Source organism: Arachis hypogaea, chromosome 14, assembly GCF_003086295.3.
Source record: "Arachis hypogaea cultivar Tifrunner chromosome 14, arahy.Tifrunner.gnm2.J5K5, whole genome shotgun sequence".
Taxonomy (NCBI): domain Eukaryota; kingdom Viridiplantae; phylum Streptophyta; class Magnoliopsida; order Fabales; family Fabaceae; genus Arachis; species Arachis hypogaea.
Window position 1 is genome coordinate 10,954,414 of NC_092049.1, and position 15,491 is coordinate 10,969,904.

Sequence of the window (15,491 nt, forward strand, 5' to 3'; positions counted from 1 at the left end):
TATCATTCTATAGGTTTATGTTTAAAAACTTAAAATCAAATTATTAATTTTTATAGGGACTTAAAATAAATACATCACTTTTGTGTAGGAGCAAAAAATTAAACAATAGAAATACATAAACAAAATACTTTTAGAAGTACTTAGATATAAATTATTCTTTTTTTTTTATAGATATGAAAAATCAAATTCCTAGTATTTTTCAAGGAGATTTTTATTTTATGGGTAAAGTACTAAATTGGTCCTCTAGATTTGGGCGTAATTCTGTTTTGGTCCTTAAGGTTTAAAGTGTTCTATTTGAATCCAAAAGAGTTTCATTTAGCATCAATTTAGTCCTACAGTGAGATCAAAATTAAATAATTAACAAAATGTCCTACATAACAACAGTACAAGAACAAAATCGATAATCTGGAGAACAAGTACAAGCTCCAGAGGCATAAAATCAACCATTGATGCATCAATATATTTATTCTATTATTATTGATGCATCAATGGTTGATTTTGTGCCTCTGGAGCTTGTACTTGTTCTCCAGATTATCGATTTTGTTCTTGAACTGTTGTTATGTAGGACATTTTGTTAATTATTTAATTTTGATCTCACTGTGGGACTAAATTGATGCTAAATGAAACTTTTTTGGATTCAAATAGAACACTTTAAACCTTAAGGACCAAAATAGAATTACGCCCAAACCTAGGGGACCAATTTAATACCTTACCCTTATTTTATTTTATTTTATTATGTTTTGGTTTCTATTTTTAAACAAAAATATTACATACACAAAAATATCAACTATCAAATTATACATTATATATTTATGTATATGTATAAATATTGATTTATATATTTTTTTACTAAATAGCCAATCACCAAAATAATTAAATTTATTCATAATAAAATAATCAAATATATCATAATAGAATAATTAAAATTTTAAGAATATAATAGTAAATATTTTTTAGAAAATACCAAATATATATTTTATACATAACTGATTATTGGGTTAAATAAACTCTTGAAAACTTATATTTCAGCTAGATTAGTCTTTAAAAAAAATTATAATAAAATACTTCTATTTTTTAAAAGTAGGAGTAATATTTGAACCTACAATATCTAGGTGAATATAAAATAATTATACCATTTAAGTTATAACTCATTAGTACAAATAAATTGATTTAAATTAAGATTTTTTATCGTAATCATAAGAGACTAATTTAAAAATAATGTTTACATATTTGTTATTCTAAAAAATTTTATTGATATTTGTTTTTAACTTTTAAGGTACTTTATGAATTTATTTATCACTTTATTTATTTATTTATTTTTATTACATAGGTAATTTAAGTAGCAGTGTGCAGTGAATTGTGAAAGAAAAGCGAGGCAAGCAGAGGGAGCTCTTTTTCTTCCAAAACCCTACAAACTGCAGCCTTAAGCTTCTGTTACTCTCAATCTCATACACTCTTCTTCTTCTTCTTCTTCAACAGCAGAAAACCCTAATAATCTAATCTACTAATAAAGATGCCTCCAAAAGCTGCGAAATCGAAGGAAGCACCTGCTGAGCGCCCAATCCTTGGTCGATTCTCTTCTCATCTCAAGATTGGCATTGTAATGCTTCTATATCTCTCTTCCCAAATCCACTCAACAAGTTTCAATCTTGACGCTGTTCCAGCATCTCCTTTTTCAATCTCTAATTTGGGTGTTTGGTCTTTCAACTTCATCTTCGCGTTTCCATTTCTTCAATCCCTAATAATACCCCAATACCAGATTTTTACTTCCTTTAACTTCATGAATAAAAACGGTTTGCTTCAATTTACGACCTCGTGATTTAAAACTATGGATTTGGAAGCATTAAGTGTATGTTGGGTTTAGTTCAGCTTTTAGAGCTGGAAAAAAAATATTTTTTTTTAATGATTTTCGAATGTTATCTTTAAACTATTCATCATAAGCTCTTGCGATTCATATTTATTTTCCTACCAGGTGGTTTATCATGTTAGTTAATAGTTGTTGCTACCTTGTTCAGGTGGGCTTGCCAAATGTGGGAAAATCTACACTTTTTAATACACTCACCAAGATGGCAATACCTGCTGAGAACTTCCCATTTTGCACCATTGAGCCTAATGAGGCAAGGGTCAATGTCCCTGATGAGAGATTTGAGTGGCTCTGCCAATTATACAAGCCAAAAAGTGAGGTGAGTGATGAAACTCTTACAAATACTTTTAGTGAATTTTATGGCCAACTTGATTGAAATCCTCTTTCTTTAGTATAATATGGATGACATGTGAAGGTTTATGAATACAGGTTTCAGCTTTCTTAGAAATCCATGATATAGCTGGATTGGTCCGAGGTGCTCATCAAGGACAAGGGTTGGGAAATAGTTTTTTGTCCCACATCCGTGCTGTAGACGGCATTTTTCACGTTCTACGTAAGATGCTTAGTTTTCCTTACATCTCATTTTTTTGGGGTTGCATTACTTAGATTATGTGCAATAATGATTTGTGAGTTATTGACCCTATGCCCTTGCTGTGTTTAGGAGCATTTGAGGATCCCGATATTATCCATGTAGACGATGTTGTTGATCCAGTGAGGGATTTAGAGGTTATTACTGAAGAATTGCGGCTGAAGGTATGCTTAATTAAAAACTTTTCTCTACCATAAAGAGTGACTTTGGCACCTACAATCACCTTGTTATTGTTTGATGAAATATGAAACTGCATGTTATACTGTAAAGTGGAAATCATTTTGAGGGGATTTACTTAACAGATATTGACAGATATACTCATTGTTTTTTTTTCTTTTTAATTTTTCTTTTATGTTTAGGATAATTCATTATCCTCTAAATTCAATGTTTCTCTTCATCAAAATGAATTCCTTCTTCTTCCCAAAAAAAGGTGAGGGGTTGAGGGATAGAGTTGAGGCATACATAAAGGCCTTGGGCTAGGAGTGTTACAACTTCTTTACACTGAATTAGTGTGCATAGAATAAGTCATGACTAAGGAATAGAGATAACTTCCAAAACATCACCGTACCAGTATCTAGTTGCATTTCAGGAAGAGGGAAATAGAAAATAGTAATAACTAACATGAGAGGTTTAGAGAAATCAAATGTACTGGTCATATGCTTGTATTTGGAATGAAAATGGGAATAATGCTTCCTAGCACAGGTCACAGAATGGAATCACCATCTTTCAAGGTGCCTATTTGCTCCTAAGTCGGGTTGTGTTTGTGGCTTTTCTTAATGTCTTTATGTTCTGCTTATGGTTCTATGCTATTTGTGTTATGCTAAGCATTAGCTTTTTGAAATTCAAATCCTTCCTCCCCCCTCCCCCCCCCCCCCTCTCTCTCTCTCTCTCTCTCTCTCTCTCAACAAGTACTTCTGTATTTTATTATTATTAATAAAACTTATTTTTACATACAAATATTTAGTAGAGCAGTTGTTCTCTGTAATATAACTACTTTGCGTTATACTCTAGGATATTGAATTCATGGAAAGAAAGCTAGAGGATCTTGAGAAGAGCATGAAGAGGAGCAACGACAAGCAGTTAAAAATTGAGCACGAATGCTGTCAAAGGGTTTGAGTTTAGCTATTGAGCTCTATAAGTTTGTACATGAAAAACTATGGTTCTTTTTATGGATGAATGATGCAATTTTTTAATATGTGCAGGTTAAGGCATTCATTGAGGAAGGAAAAGATGTGCGCCTAGGGGATTGGAAAGCTGCTGATATTGAGATTATAAATACATTTCAGTTGCTAACTGCCAAGCCTGTTGTATATTTGGTATAGATATATTTTTTTCTTTTCCTTCCTTTTCTTTTTGTCACATATATATATTCCCCTCTATGAATTCTGAAGGTCCTTAGGCTTTTCATATACGAATATGAATTGGTATTGCCTAAGGGATATTGTGTCTGACAAAATAGCTAACCATTTAGACACAGATACCTTTGACTCTTGTTGACTCCTGTAACTGCTTTTATAATAAGCCTTTTTTATGACTTTACTCCTCTTTATGTTAATGGAATCCTTATCTCTTTGCTTGTTCTTTGCATACATTTGAGGCCATTGGTCATAAAGCCATCAATGTACATGTGGATTGTAGATCATAAACCTGTCAATTGTGTTTCACACACACCTTTTGTTAGCAAATGCAAAGTGCATATGTACATGCATACATCCAAGCATATGGCAGTATGTATGTTGATTATTCAATATGGTTAGCCTGGAGCACCATATTCTGGATTTTTAAGAAGTTATGTTTTGCACCATATCTATCACATTTCTACGTTAGTCCGTCCTTGCCATTTCCTGGTGAATGGGGAAAGCTAGACAATAGACTTTATGTCGTTCTTCAATGTTATGTGAATCTGATCTATATATGAATTTTTCTCTCTTTTAATTTCTACATTTCATTGCAGGTTAATATGACAGAAAAAGATTACCAAAGAAAAAAGAACAAGTTTCTTCCAAAAATTCATGCATGGTATGGAATCTTTTTTTTTTGTATTGTTTATTTTTCATCCTTCTGCTTCAATGAGTCATTAGGCCTTGTCTTGTTCATTGCCTACCCCTTGCTACCAGAGACGGATCCATTCATAATATGGGGGCAAGTGCCTCCACTAGACTTTGAAAATTTTGTAAGTAGTACATAATAATATTTATTTGCCCCCATTATGTTGTTAAATTTGACCCTACTATATTAAATTATTATGGAAATTATTTTATGGTCATGTTATATACATTTTACCCCCCACTATCAAAATTATTTAGATCCATCACTGCTTGCTATACATGCATTTAAAGCACGAACCAAGGAATGCTAGTGCTGATTGAAAGTGTATCTACTAGAATCCTGTGGCAAGGAACACCCTAAATTATCTACTTTTTCAACTATTTCCCCACTATCTGTGTTAACAATTGATTGCTATTCTTGTTGTTTCTTGTTTAATATTATTACTTACAAGTTATGTTCTTATTGTGCTGTTAGCATTTTTGTGTATTACTCTCTCAATGTTCGGTGTTCTCTAATGTTGGAAACAAATCAGGTAACGTTGGTTTTCTCTATTCTACAGGGTCCAGGAGCATGGTGGTGGACAAATTATTCCTTTCAGTTGTGTTTTAGAGAGGACACTTGCTGATATGCCGCCAGACGAAGCAGCTAAGTATTGTGAGGCGAATCAAGTTCAAAGGTCAGCTCAAAGTATATGTGTTGCTGCTACTACATGTTTGATAGCTAATTTCTGTCTGTCTTAATTGATTTTCTAAAGACCGAGCATTTACCTCTTTGGCAAACAAAAAATTATGATTTTGAAATTCCAGTGGAACCAATTTTGTGCTTGTTAGTTTTGAAGAGATAAACTGTACAATTTATCTGGACTAAAATCTTATGCTTTTCATTTTGACAGTGCTCTTAGCAAAATAATAAAGACTGGATTTTCAGCTATTAATCTCATATACTTCTTCACAGCAGGACCCGATGAGGTAATACACATCTTCATTTATCCTTTTGTACTGCTAAAAGTTTGTGTATTTTGAATTTTTGTGCACTTTGCTCTGAATACGAGCCAAACATCTTATCCTATCTCACAAGCATAGCTCATCTAAAAATCTGGTGATTATAGGTGATTCTTTTTCATTCTATCTTAGAATTGTTATTTATTTTTATGTTTCTCTCTCTTCCTCTGTGTGGTTACTTTGTTGATGGATTGAACAAAATTTTGTAGACTTTCTCAGATGATGTTGCATCATATGTTTTCTTTTGTTTGGTTCTTTCAGGTTAAATGTTGGCAAATTAGACGCCAAACAAAGGCTCCTCAAGCTGCAGGGACTATCCACACTGATTTTGAAAAAGGATTTATCTGTGCCGAGGTTATTTCTAGTCATTACTTTTGGACTTTCCTTAATTCAATTAATCATTTTCTCCACTGCATAGCGCTACTGGAACTGGTTTAGCATTACAAGTCTATGGCTATTGATTGCTCAGTCAAACTATAATGACTGCTTCAATCACCCCACTGTTAACTATGAACTCTTTAGATGTTGCCTCCTTTCTAAAGAGTTTGTTAAAGCAAAGAGTGACAGTTTTTGCACCCATGGAAAATGGAGCAAAATATCCATTTTGTTTTAGGCAGGATCCAACCTTGGCATTTTGGAAAAACTCAATTCAATGAAACTTTGTTTCACTCTTGTATTATGGATTAGTGAAATGCTTATTTGGAAAATGGTTGTCCTTTCACTGTCTAAATGGTTCACTATGAAATTACGAATTGAGATTTGCTTAGATATCTGATAACATTTTATATCAGTTGGCAGAGGTATTTTCATTACCTATTTTGTTTAGTCAGTCTTGTCAGAATATATTTGTTCTCTTTTCTGCTTGTGAAGTACTGAAGTTTTACAGATTACAAATTATCCATCAAATTTTCCGAGTAGATGATTGTTCTGTCAGAGGATTTTTCTTTTTCATTAAAAAAAAAAAAACAAAATTCCCCGATCATTTTTCAAGATCTGATTACAGCAGTCTATTAATATCACACTACTTATAACTAACTATAAAGAATGAATTAAAAGCTATAAATTCTTCATTGATGTATGGGAAGCAACAAATACTTTGGACCGATTTTTCTTCCATGTGACAGATTGTAGGTTGTAATAAATATGTCCAATCATGCAAGTATTAATGTGGGTGCATTTTGATTGTTGTTCCAGGTAATGAAGTTTGATGATCTAAAGGAACTTGGTAGTGAGGCAGCTGTAAAGGTAATTATTTTACTTTTACTTTCTGGTTGTAAATTGCTGTTTGGATTCCTAAAATTTTGTTAGAGGGTCCAGCATCGGATGAATAACTCAGCGAGTTGAGATAACATTTTAGGTCTGATGGTATAGGTTAATTCATAAAACTTGGGCACAATTTCTTTCTTTGTTTGGTTCAATCTATTGTCACCTATGTATGCTAAGCAATTTAATTTCTTTTGTTTGAACTTATTGCAAATTTGTTCCTCCAAGAAGAATTGTCATTATGGCTTTGAAAGAAGGTACCACCTACCAAGTGGTGATTGTTCTATATTGACTAAATTTTCGCCAACAATTGCAGAAATTGATTAACCATATATAATGAAAAGGGGTGACTTGAGAAGTTGATATGTTGTATTTGACAAGTGCATAAATATTATAAATATATTGAGAAGCTTATGTTCATAGATTTGTTAGCTCTTTGGTTTCTATTTTCATTTCAATTTTTATCATGCTTTTGTTAAGAAAAAGAAAAACAACATTTTTTTTGGTTTCCATTTCCTATTTTTACTTTTTAAAATCCAGAAAATATTAAAAATTAAGATAGAATCTGATCAAGCTCCAAATTTTTGTTTATGGTTTGCCGATCATATATGTTCTTTGTGCAATCATATCCAATGAAGTCCACCTATGAATGTGGTGCTGAAGTTGTTAATATAAATCATGGTTACCCTACCAAGCACTAGCAACCTCCACATGCCTTCTTTGTTTTTATATATACACATCACTGGCTTCATTTTAGGGACCTAACAATTTCTTCTACTTTATTGTATTAGGCTGCTGGAAAGTATAAGCAGGAAGGTAAAACCTATGTAGTCCAAGATGGTGACATTATATTTTTCAAGTTCAATGTTTCTGGTGGAGGCAAGAAGTGAAATCCAAGTATATCACCTGAACTATGCATGGAGTGTGTGTGCTTCATGATGCTGCCATAATACCATGCTGCAACTTGTAAAAGCTTGGAATGTAATTTTTGGACCATGTTCTAATTAAATTACTACTACTCCTAGTTAGGTTGAATAATTCTAGTGGATTTTGATCTTAATTGGTTCTCCATTCCCAAATTTGCAATATGCTACTCTACATTTTTATAGATGTTGGTGAATTGATATTTACTGCATGTTATGGATCAATCAATCAATCAATTTAATGGTGGGTTCCTTCATGTGGGTTTGATGTCACCTAGGAATTTTGGGATTACTACTTTTAATGAATGGTTGATTTAATTACTTTGGTAATATTCAATGTGGAGAACTATAATATACCATCATTTGCTTAAATAAGTTTTTCATCTCATACTTCTATGAGGTGTTATATTTTATGTTTGCATTCTCTTTTATTCATTCATTTTACTGCGTTTGATTTGTGAGTTTGTTAGGATTTGATTTGTGATTTGTGCAACAGTAGATTTTGGGGGTTTGATTTATGAATTTGTTAACGTTTGATTTCTAGATTTGTTGAGTTTTAGTAGGTTTCGTTAGGGTTTTGATTTTTATTTTGAAAATTAATTTTGATTTTATTTGAATAGAGATTTGAGGAATACGTGCAGTATAGTTTGTGTATCAAGAAAGAACGAATTTAGTTTTTTGAACGAATCTAACGTATTTTTATACGAATAGTAAAATGGTGTTAATTAGAAAGGTGTGTGCATAGCAAAATTGAGAATTGAAATTTCCATTGTCAAAACAAAATCCTATATAGTAGTATAGGAAGATTTTCAAGTGTACCGTCATACCGGTGTATCAATGATTTTTAACCGTCGATTTTAATTATATATATTATATATATTTTTTATAATTAATATCAACGGTTAAAAATAACTGAAACACCGGTACAACGGTACACTTGAAAATTTTTCTATAGTATATAGTTTGTTATCTTTTGCATGCTATTTGCAAATGCCATCCATTACACTTTTTGCAAAGTACTTATTATTATCAATGAATTTGGATTCTCTAAAGCGAGTAAGTTAGTAAAGAAGTCGAGTAAAGGATTAATCACAATTAATTTTATAATTTCTATGAGATGTGTGTTTCATTATCGTAATTTAAACCAAAAGTAATTAATTTTTTATTGTATTATTTTACCAACTTCTTTACTTTAAAAGATCTTAATTTATTATTAATTTGCAAAGCTAAAAGGTAATGGATGACCTTTTTCCTATCAGAAATAAACAATTTATGGTCATCCATTTTCGGTGAAAGCAAAGGGAAATTGTACATAATCATGAATATTTACAATAATTAGGGATAAAATGAATTTTCAAAGAAAAACAAAACCACATAAAAATGCTCTAAAACATTCTAGCTAGTGAACTCCAAATTATTATTATTATTATTATTATTATTATTATTATTATTATTATTATTATTATTATTATTATTATTTTGTCAATGTCTTTTAGCTTTTGCTGGGTTATCAGTTGTATGGGGACATGAATCAAGATTTTATGCGGTCTTCTAGGTTTTCATACTTTTTAGATTAGAAGTCAATCAAACTAAATTACAAGTTGAAAAATAATGGTATATTAGTGTAATGCATGTTGGTGTGAAACTATTTGAGAGCATTATACAAAATTGGGTAAATTATAGTATTATACCCGCCTCTTGTTAAATTTGGTACAATGTAACTTAAATTTTCTTTATCATATTAATCTTTATTGAACTTTATATGATATAAAATTTGATATTCCTGTAATTTGTAAATTATGATGCTAAAATATTTTTATAAACATTACACCCATCTCTTTTTAACTTAGGATGGACCATTATCACCTAGATAAATACACAGAGATAATGATAAATTTCATTAATTATCTGTAAAACTAATTTTTTACAAAATCAAATTTACGAATTTGTTTTCTTTTTAGAACAAGAGTGTAATTCTAATGGATTGATAATGTCAATTATTTGATACATTTATCTAATCATATTTTTTTTAAATAACTATTTATGAGCCAATGAGTTTGTTACTGTGGGTAACCAGAGATTGGTGGGTCGGATGGCGTTGGTAGGCCCAAACGTGTGAGGGAGGAGACTATCGCGTTTGCCCGAAACTCGGTGTTCCTCCGTCCGACTTGCACGTGTGAAAGAATGGGGGGTGGTACCTGCAAAGACACTCCGATGCCTAAGTTAGCAAGGGTATAAGCAGGTTTAGAATGTATTGGACTTAGTGATACCTGAGGGAAGTCAGGGTATTTATAGTGGTGAACCAATAACCACCGCTGAAGTAGTGCCACCTTTTTAGGCGGATAACCGTTCCCCTATCTTAGGGAGGTTAAGATATGGCTCTATGAAGTGGTTAGAGAGTTTCTAGGGGCAGTTACTCATTCGAATGAGTGTTATCTGCCAGCTAACCCTCGTATCCGACTTCTTTGGAGCAGGTCGTGTTTAGTACCGACTTCTGGGACGAAGGCTGGTACTGGAGGAAGGCCAACCTTTTGGGTTGGGCTTCTTTGCTTAGATATTGGGCCCTATTTATTGGGCCAGGGTATGAACAGTGCCCCTACTCGAGCCCAATTTCTTTTTAAGAGTTGGGTTCGAGTATTCAACTCGGGGTTTTGGCCGATTTGCAGGAGGACCGACGTGATGGTTTAGGAACCGACGTGATCTTTCTTGACCTTTCGGTTCTGACAGTTACGTCTAATCAAGCGTCGTGTCCGTTGGGTGTGCGTAGAGATTTAATGGCCTTGGTAACGGTGCATCTTCATTAATGACTGCCCCCATTTTACCATTATGCCCCTAACGTCTTTATAAATACTTTCCCTCTCTTTCGTTGTTTCGTTTCTGCAATCTTTCAAATTTCCCTTGCATTTGTTCGTGCTGTATTGTTGCGTTTCGAAGGTTCTTACTTCCTCCTGTCTTGATTTCAGACTCAAAGGTTAGTTTTTTCCCTTCTGTGACATGTTTTCTATTTGCGTGCCTTTATCTTGTAGGTAGATTTGGTTTGTAGGCTTTAGTTCCGTGCCCCTTCCCTTAGAGACCGTGTGTTGATTTTTCTTTTCTTTTGTAGGTTTCTTGTCACCCCCCTTTTTTTAAGAAAAGAAAATGGCTTCCGTAGATGCTCTCTCCCAGTGGGTAGACGTTACGGTTCTAGGGGAGGAGCCCTCCGTTGACACTGAATTTATCACCCACCTTCGTACTCACTATAGAATTTGTACTTCTGAAGAAGATGAGCCCAAGTACGAGTTGGTAGTCCCGGGTCCAGAAGACCGGGTTTGTTTCGGGAGGGCTGACGAGACGACCCCTCATTTCTTTTTTATGTATGAGAGTATGGTCACTCGTTTGGGCGTTTTCCTCCCTTTTTCAGAGTTTGAAATGTCTGTATTGCGTCATTGCCGAGTGGCTCCCACCCAGCTTCACCCCAACTCTTGGGGTTTTCTAAAAATTTATCAATTTATCAGCCAGGCTCTAGAGTTTCCGACTTCTCTAAGGATTTTCTTTTACCTTTTCCATATGACCAAACCCTTCAGTGGGCTAAACAATAAGCAACAGTGGGTGTCCTTTCGAGCCATTCAAGGTCGGAGGCTTTTTACCCTTTTTGACGAGTCCTTTCACGACTTCAAGAACTACTTTTTCAAAGTGCAAGCTGTAGAGGGTCACCACCCCTTTTTCCTGGATGAGCATTCCTCTCCCCGATTTCCTTTATATTGGCTGGAGGCCTCCCCCTGCGAGAAATATGGTCTAGATGACCTAAATGAGGTCGAGGTAGCCATTGTGGGGTTCCTCCGAGAAGTGTGGGGGAGGGCCCCATACTTGGATACTAAAAAATTTCTTCAGGGGTCGCCGGCCTTTGTCCAGCCACAATTAGGTAGCTTTTTGCACTTGTTGCTTATTTCCGACTTGCGATTTCTTTTACCGACTTTGTCTGATTTTAGCTATCATTTTGTTTCTGCAGAGATGGCAAAGAAAAATGCTCAAGAGTCTTACCAGAGGGTTCAGGAAGCCAAGGCAAAGTCTCGAGCCAGGTCTGGAGGTGTTAGAATGGTTGTCTCTCCCCCTCCTCCTCCTCGGAACGTCGGGACTTCCTCTCAACCTATTGTAATTTCTTCCTCTGCTTCTTCTCTGCCGCCCCCTCCCGTCCGACCTACTCCTGAACCAGAGCCAAAGAAGCGCAAGACCTTAGAGTCTGGCGCTACTGGTGAGGCGGACGCTCTTGCGTTCGTTCGAAAGAACATCTATCCTCATGCTCGTATGAGTATGGATGATGTCTCTGTTCGGCACTACCTCACTACTGTGGTTGAGGAGAGTCTCAAGACGGCGGGGGTTTGTGGCAAACTCTTGGATATATTTGAGAAGACTCCCATCAGCTCTTTAGGGACGACCTCGAGGGTCGAGGAGCTGGAGGGTAGGCTTCGTATATATCAGGAGCATGAGAAGGAGTTGGAGGGGAAAGTCGCCAAACTGACGGAGGAGAGGGACAGCCTCAGGGAGAAAGGGAAGAAGTTGCAAGCCCAGTGCAACATGGAGATGGATTTGAGGAAAGCAGCGCAAGCCAGCTACAACAGTTTGTTTGCTGATCTTGTGTCTGTAAAGAATGACTTGCTGAACGCTCGGAAGGCCTATACCGAGTTGGAGGACTCTATTGCGGATGGTGCTGACGAGGCTTGGAGGATTTTCAAGGAACAGGTCGGGGTTATTGCTCCTGACTTGGACCTTTCTCCTTTGGACCCTGATAAGATTGTAGTTGATGGTGCCATCGTGGATCCTCCTGTCCCCGTGGTGGAGTCTGAGTCTGATTTAAAGACTCGGGGTCAGAGGATCATAGAGTCCCCTCCTCGTTCCAAGGATGCTCCGAGTTCCTCTACCGCTCCTCCGACTTCCTCTTCGACTCCTGCTGCTGGTGTTCCTCCTGACTCTGCTGGTGGTGATCCTCTTGAGAAGTGATTTTGGCTATTGGGGCCCGGCCTGTGGGCCCCTCTTTTTTAAACTCTTTATTTATTTTGGTAGTGTTTGAACAATTTTTTGGCCTTTTAGGGCCGTAAACAAAACACTTTATGATACCCCTTTTTATAAGGGTTATTGTAAGTTAAAAAATAAGTACCCCTTTTTTGGATAAGGGTTTTGAGTTACCTTATGTGCGCATGCTTTTTCTGTTCGTGGTTCTTTTGACTCCTTGATCTTTTCTAGGAAAAAAAACTTTTCTTTGGGGTTTGCCTGCTTTTCTGAATTTCCTTAAGGCAGCCTTGCTATTCTTTCGTAGTTTTTCCTTATCTCTTTTTGTTATTCCTAGTACTCAATTTTGTTTTACTGAGTTTTTCGTGACTTAGGCTACTTTTGCGATTCATTTTAGCTTTACTCGGCTTCGTTTTCCGACCTATGAGTCGGATTGCTTCCGAGTTTATCATGATCGACTTCTATAGCCTCTTTACGCCGACTTGTACCTCGTCGTTTTATCCTGACGACCATCTAGGTCGGTTCATGGGATTTTCACGTTTTGTCGAGCTTATTGCTACTAAGGGCTTTTGATAATTTATTTCCCTTAGCCCCTACTATGATGCCTCGTTAAAAACCCTTCTCCAGAAAAAACCCTTTGATTCTGGGAAAAAATCATGAAGCTGGGAAAAGAGTACATCAGGGAGTAGAGTTCGCTTCTTAGCTGTAGTACCTTTTCATATTACAAGCATGCCATGACCTTGGTAACTCGGTGCCGCCTAAGTCGGTCACCTTATAATAGCCCTTTCCCAAGACCTCCTCGATCTTGTATGGTCCTTTCCAATTAGCAGCGAGCTTTCCCTCCCCAGATTTGTTGACTCCAATGTCGTTTCTGATTAAGACTAAGTCGTCAGGGGTGAAATTCCTTCGAATGACTTTTTTGTTGTATCTTGCAGTCATCCTTTGTTTTAGCGCTGCTTCTCTTATTTGAGCTTCTTCTCGGACTTCAGGGAGCAGGTCGAGCTCTTCTTTGTGCCCCTGTATATTCCTGATTTCGTCGTGGAAAATCACTCTTGGGCTTCGCTCATTGATCTCTATGGGGATCATTGCTTCTACGCCATAGACTAGTCGGAAGGGCGTTTCTCCAGTGGCGGATTGGGGTGTTGTTCTGTAAGCCCATAGTACTTGTTGGAGCTCTTCAGCCCAAGCTCCTTTCGCATCTTGTAATCTTTTCTTCAGTCCTGCCAGTATGACTTTGTTGGCTGCTTCGGCTTGCCCGTTGGCTTGTGGGTGTTCCACCGAGGTGAACTGGTGTTTTATTTTCATACTGGCTACCAGGCTTCTAAAGGTGGAGTCAGTGAACTGGGTCCCATTATCTGTAGTGATGGAGTAAGGTATCCCATACCTTGTGATGATATTTTTGTAGAGGAATCTTCGACTTCTTTGTGCAGTGATGGTGGCCAGTGGTTCTGCTTCTATCCACTTTGTGAAGTAATCTATTCCCACTATTAGGTATTTGACTTGTCCTGGCGCCTGGGGAAAAGGACCTAACAGATCCATTCCCCATTTTGCAAAGGGCCATGGAGAAGTGATACTAATGAGCTCTTCTGGGGGAGCCACGTGGAAATTTGCATGCATTTGACATGGCTGGCACTTTTTCACAAATTCTGTGGCATCTTTCTGCAAGGTTGACCAGTAGAATCCTGCTCGGATCACTTTCCTGGCCAATGACCTGGCTCCGAGATGATTCCCGCAAATTCCACTGTGTACCTCCTCCAACACCTCGGTGGTTTTTGAGGTCGGCACACACTTTAGCAATGGTGTTGATATCCCCCTTCTATAGAGAACATTTTTCACCAAGGTATAGTGTTGTGCTTCCCTTCGGATTTTTTGGGCTTCTTTTTCCTCCTTAGGGAGGATGTCGAATTTTAGGTATTCGACTAAGGGGTTCATCCATCCGAGGTTCAATCCGACCACTTCAAGGACTTCTAGTGGGTCTTCCATTTTTACCACTGAAGGTTCCTGGAGAGTCTCTTGAGTCAGGCTTTTGTTATTTCCTCCTGGCTTGGTGCTTGCTAGCTTGGATAGGGCGTCTGCTCTGCTGTTTAGATCCCGAGTTATGTGCTTCACCTCGGTTTCCGCAAAGCGCCCCAAGAGTTCCGAGGCTTTCTCCAAGTACCTTTTCATAGTTGGGTCTTTTGCCTGGTACTCCCCACTTATTTGAGAGGTCACCACTTGGGAGTCGCTGTATACCATCACTTTCGTAGCACCGACTTCTTCAGCCAGCTTCAATCCTGCGATCAAGGCTTCGTATTCTGCCTGATTATTTGAAGCTGGGAATTCGAACTTGAGGGAAACTTCTATCTGGGTTCCCCTTTCATCTACCAATATTATGCCTGCGCCGCTTCCTGTTTTATTGGAGCATCCATCCACATAGAGTTCCCAAGTAGTCGGTTTGTCCTCTTGATCCCCTGCATATTCGGCAACGAAGTCGGCGAGGCACTGGGCTTTAATCGCCGTCCGAGTTTCATACTTTAAGTCGAACTCGGAGAGCTCTATTGCCCATTGTACCATTCTTCCTGCAATATCCGTTTTTTGGAGGATTTGCTTCATGGGTTGATTCGTGCGGACTCTTATTGTGTGAGCCTGGAAGTAAGGTCGTAGCCTTCGAGAGGCTATTACTAAGGAGTAGGCGAACTTTTCTAATTTGTGGTACCTTAGCTCAGGGCCCTGTAGGACTTTACTGATGAAGTAGATTGGGTGTTGCCTGACCTCCTCTTCTCTTATCAAGGCTGCTGAGACAGCCCTGTCTGCCACGGAGAGGTATAGGATGAGGT

General features: G+C 36.9%; 1 protein-coding gene across 1 annotated transcript; it reads left to right on the forward strand.

The window, feature by feature from the left end:
- Window positions 1–1,324: 1,324 nt before the first annotated feature.
- Window positions 1,325–7,946, forward strand: LOC112741469 (obg-like ATPase 1). The gene is made up of 12 exons (XM_025790475.2): window positions 1,325–1,600; window positions 2,016–2,183; window positions 2,294–2,417; window positions 2,526–2,617; window positions 3,465–3,563; window positions 3,656–3,769; window positions 4,408–4,472; window positions 5,062–5,178; window positions 5,395–5,470; window positions 5,765–5,857; window positions 6,698–6,748; window positions 7,558–7,946. The coding sequence occupies exons 1-12, from the start codon at window positions 1,514–1,516 to the stop codon at window positions 7,654–7,656; spliced, it is 1,185 nt and encodes a 394-aa protein (XP_025646260.1). The 5' UTR covers window positions 1,325–1,513; the 3' UTR covers window positions 7,657–7,946.
- The last annotated feature ends 7,545 nt before the right edge of the window (window positions 7,947–15,491 follow it).

Coding starts and splice junctions, on each gene's coding strand:
- LOC112741469 (XM_025790475.2), top strand. CDS start 1,514: ATGCCTCCAAAAGCTGCGAAATCGAAGGAAGCACCTGCTGAGCGCCCA. Junction 2,618..3,464: donor CTGAAGAATTGCGGCTGAAG/GTATGCTTAATT, acceptor GTTATACTCTAG/GATATTGAATTCATGGAAAG. Junction 5,179..5,394: donor GAGGCGAATCAAGTTCAAAG/GTCAGCTCAAAG, acceptor TCATTTTGACAG/TGCTCTTAGCAAAATAATAA.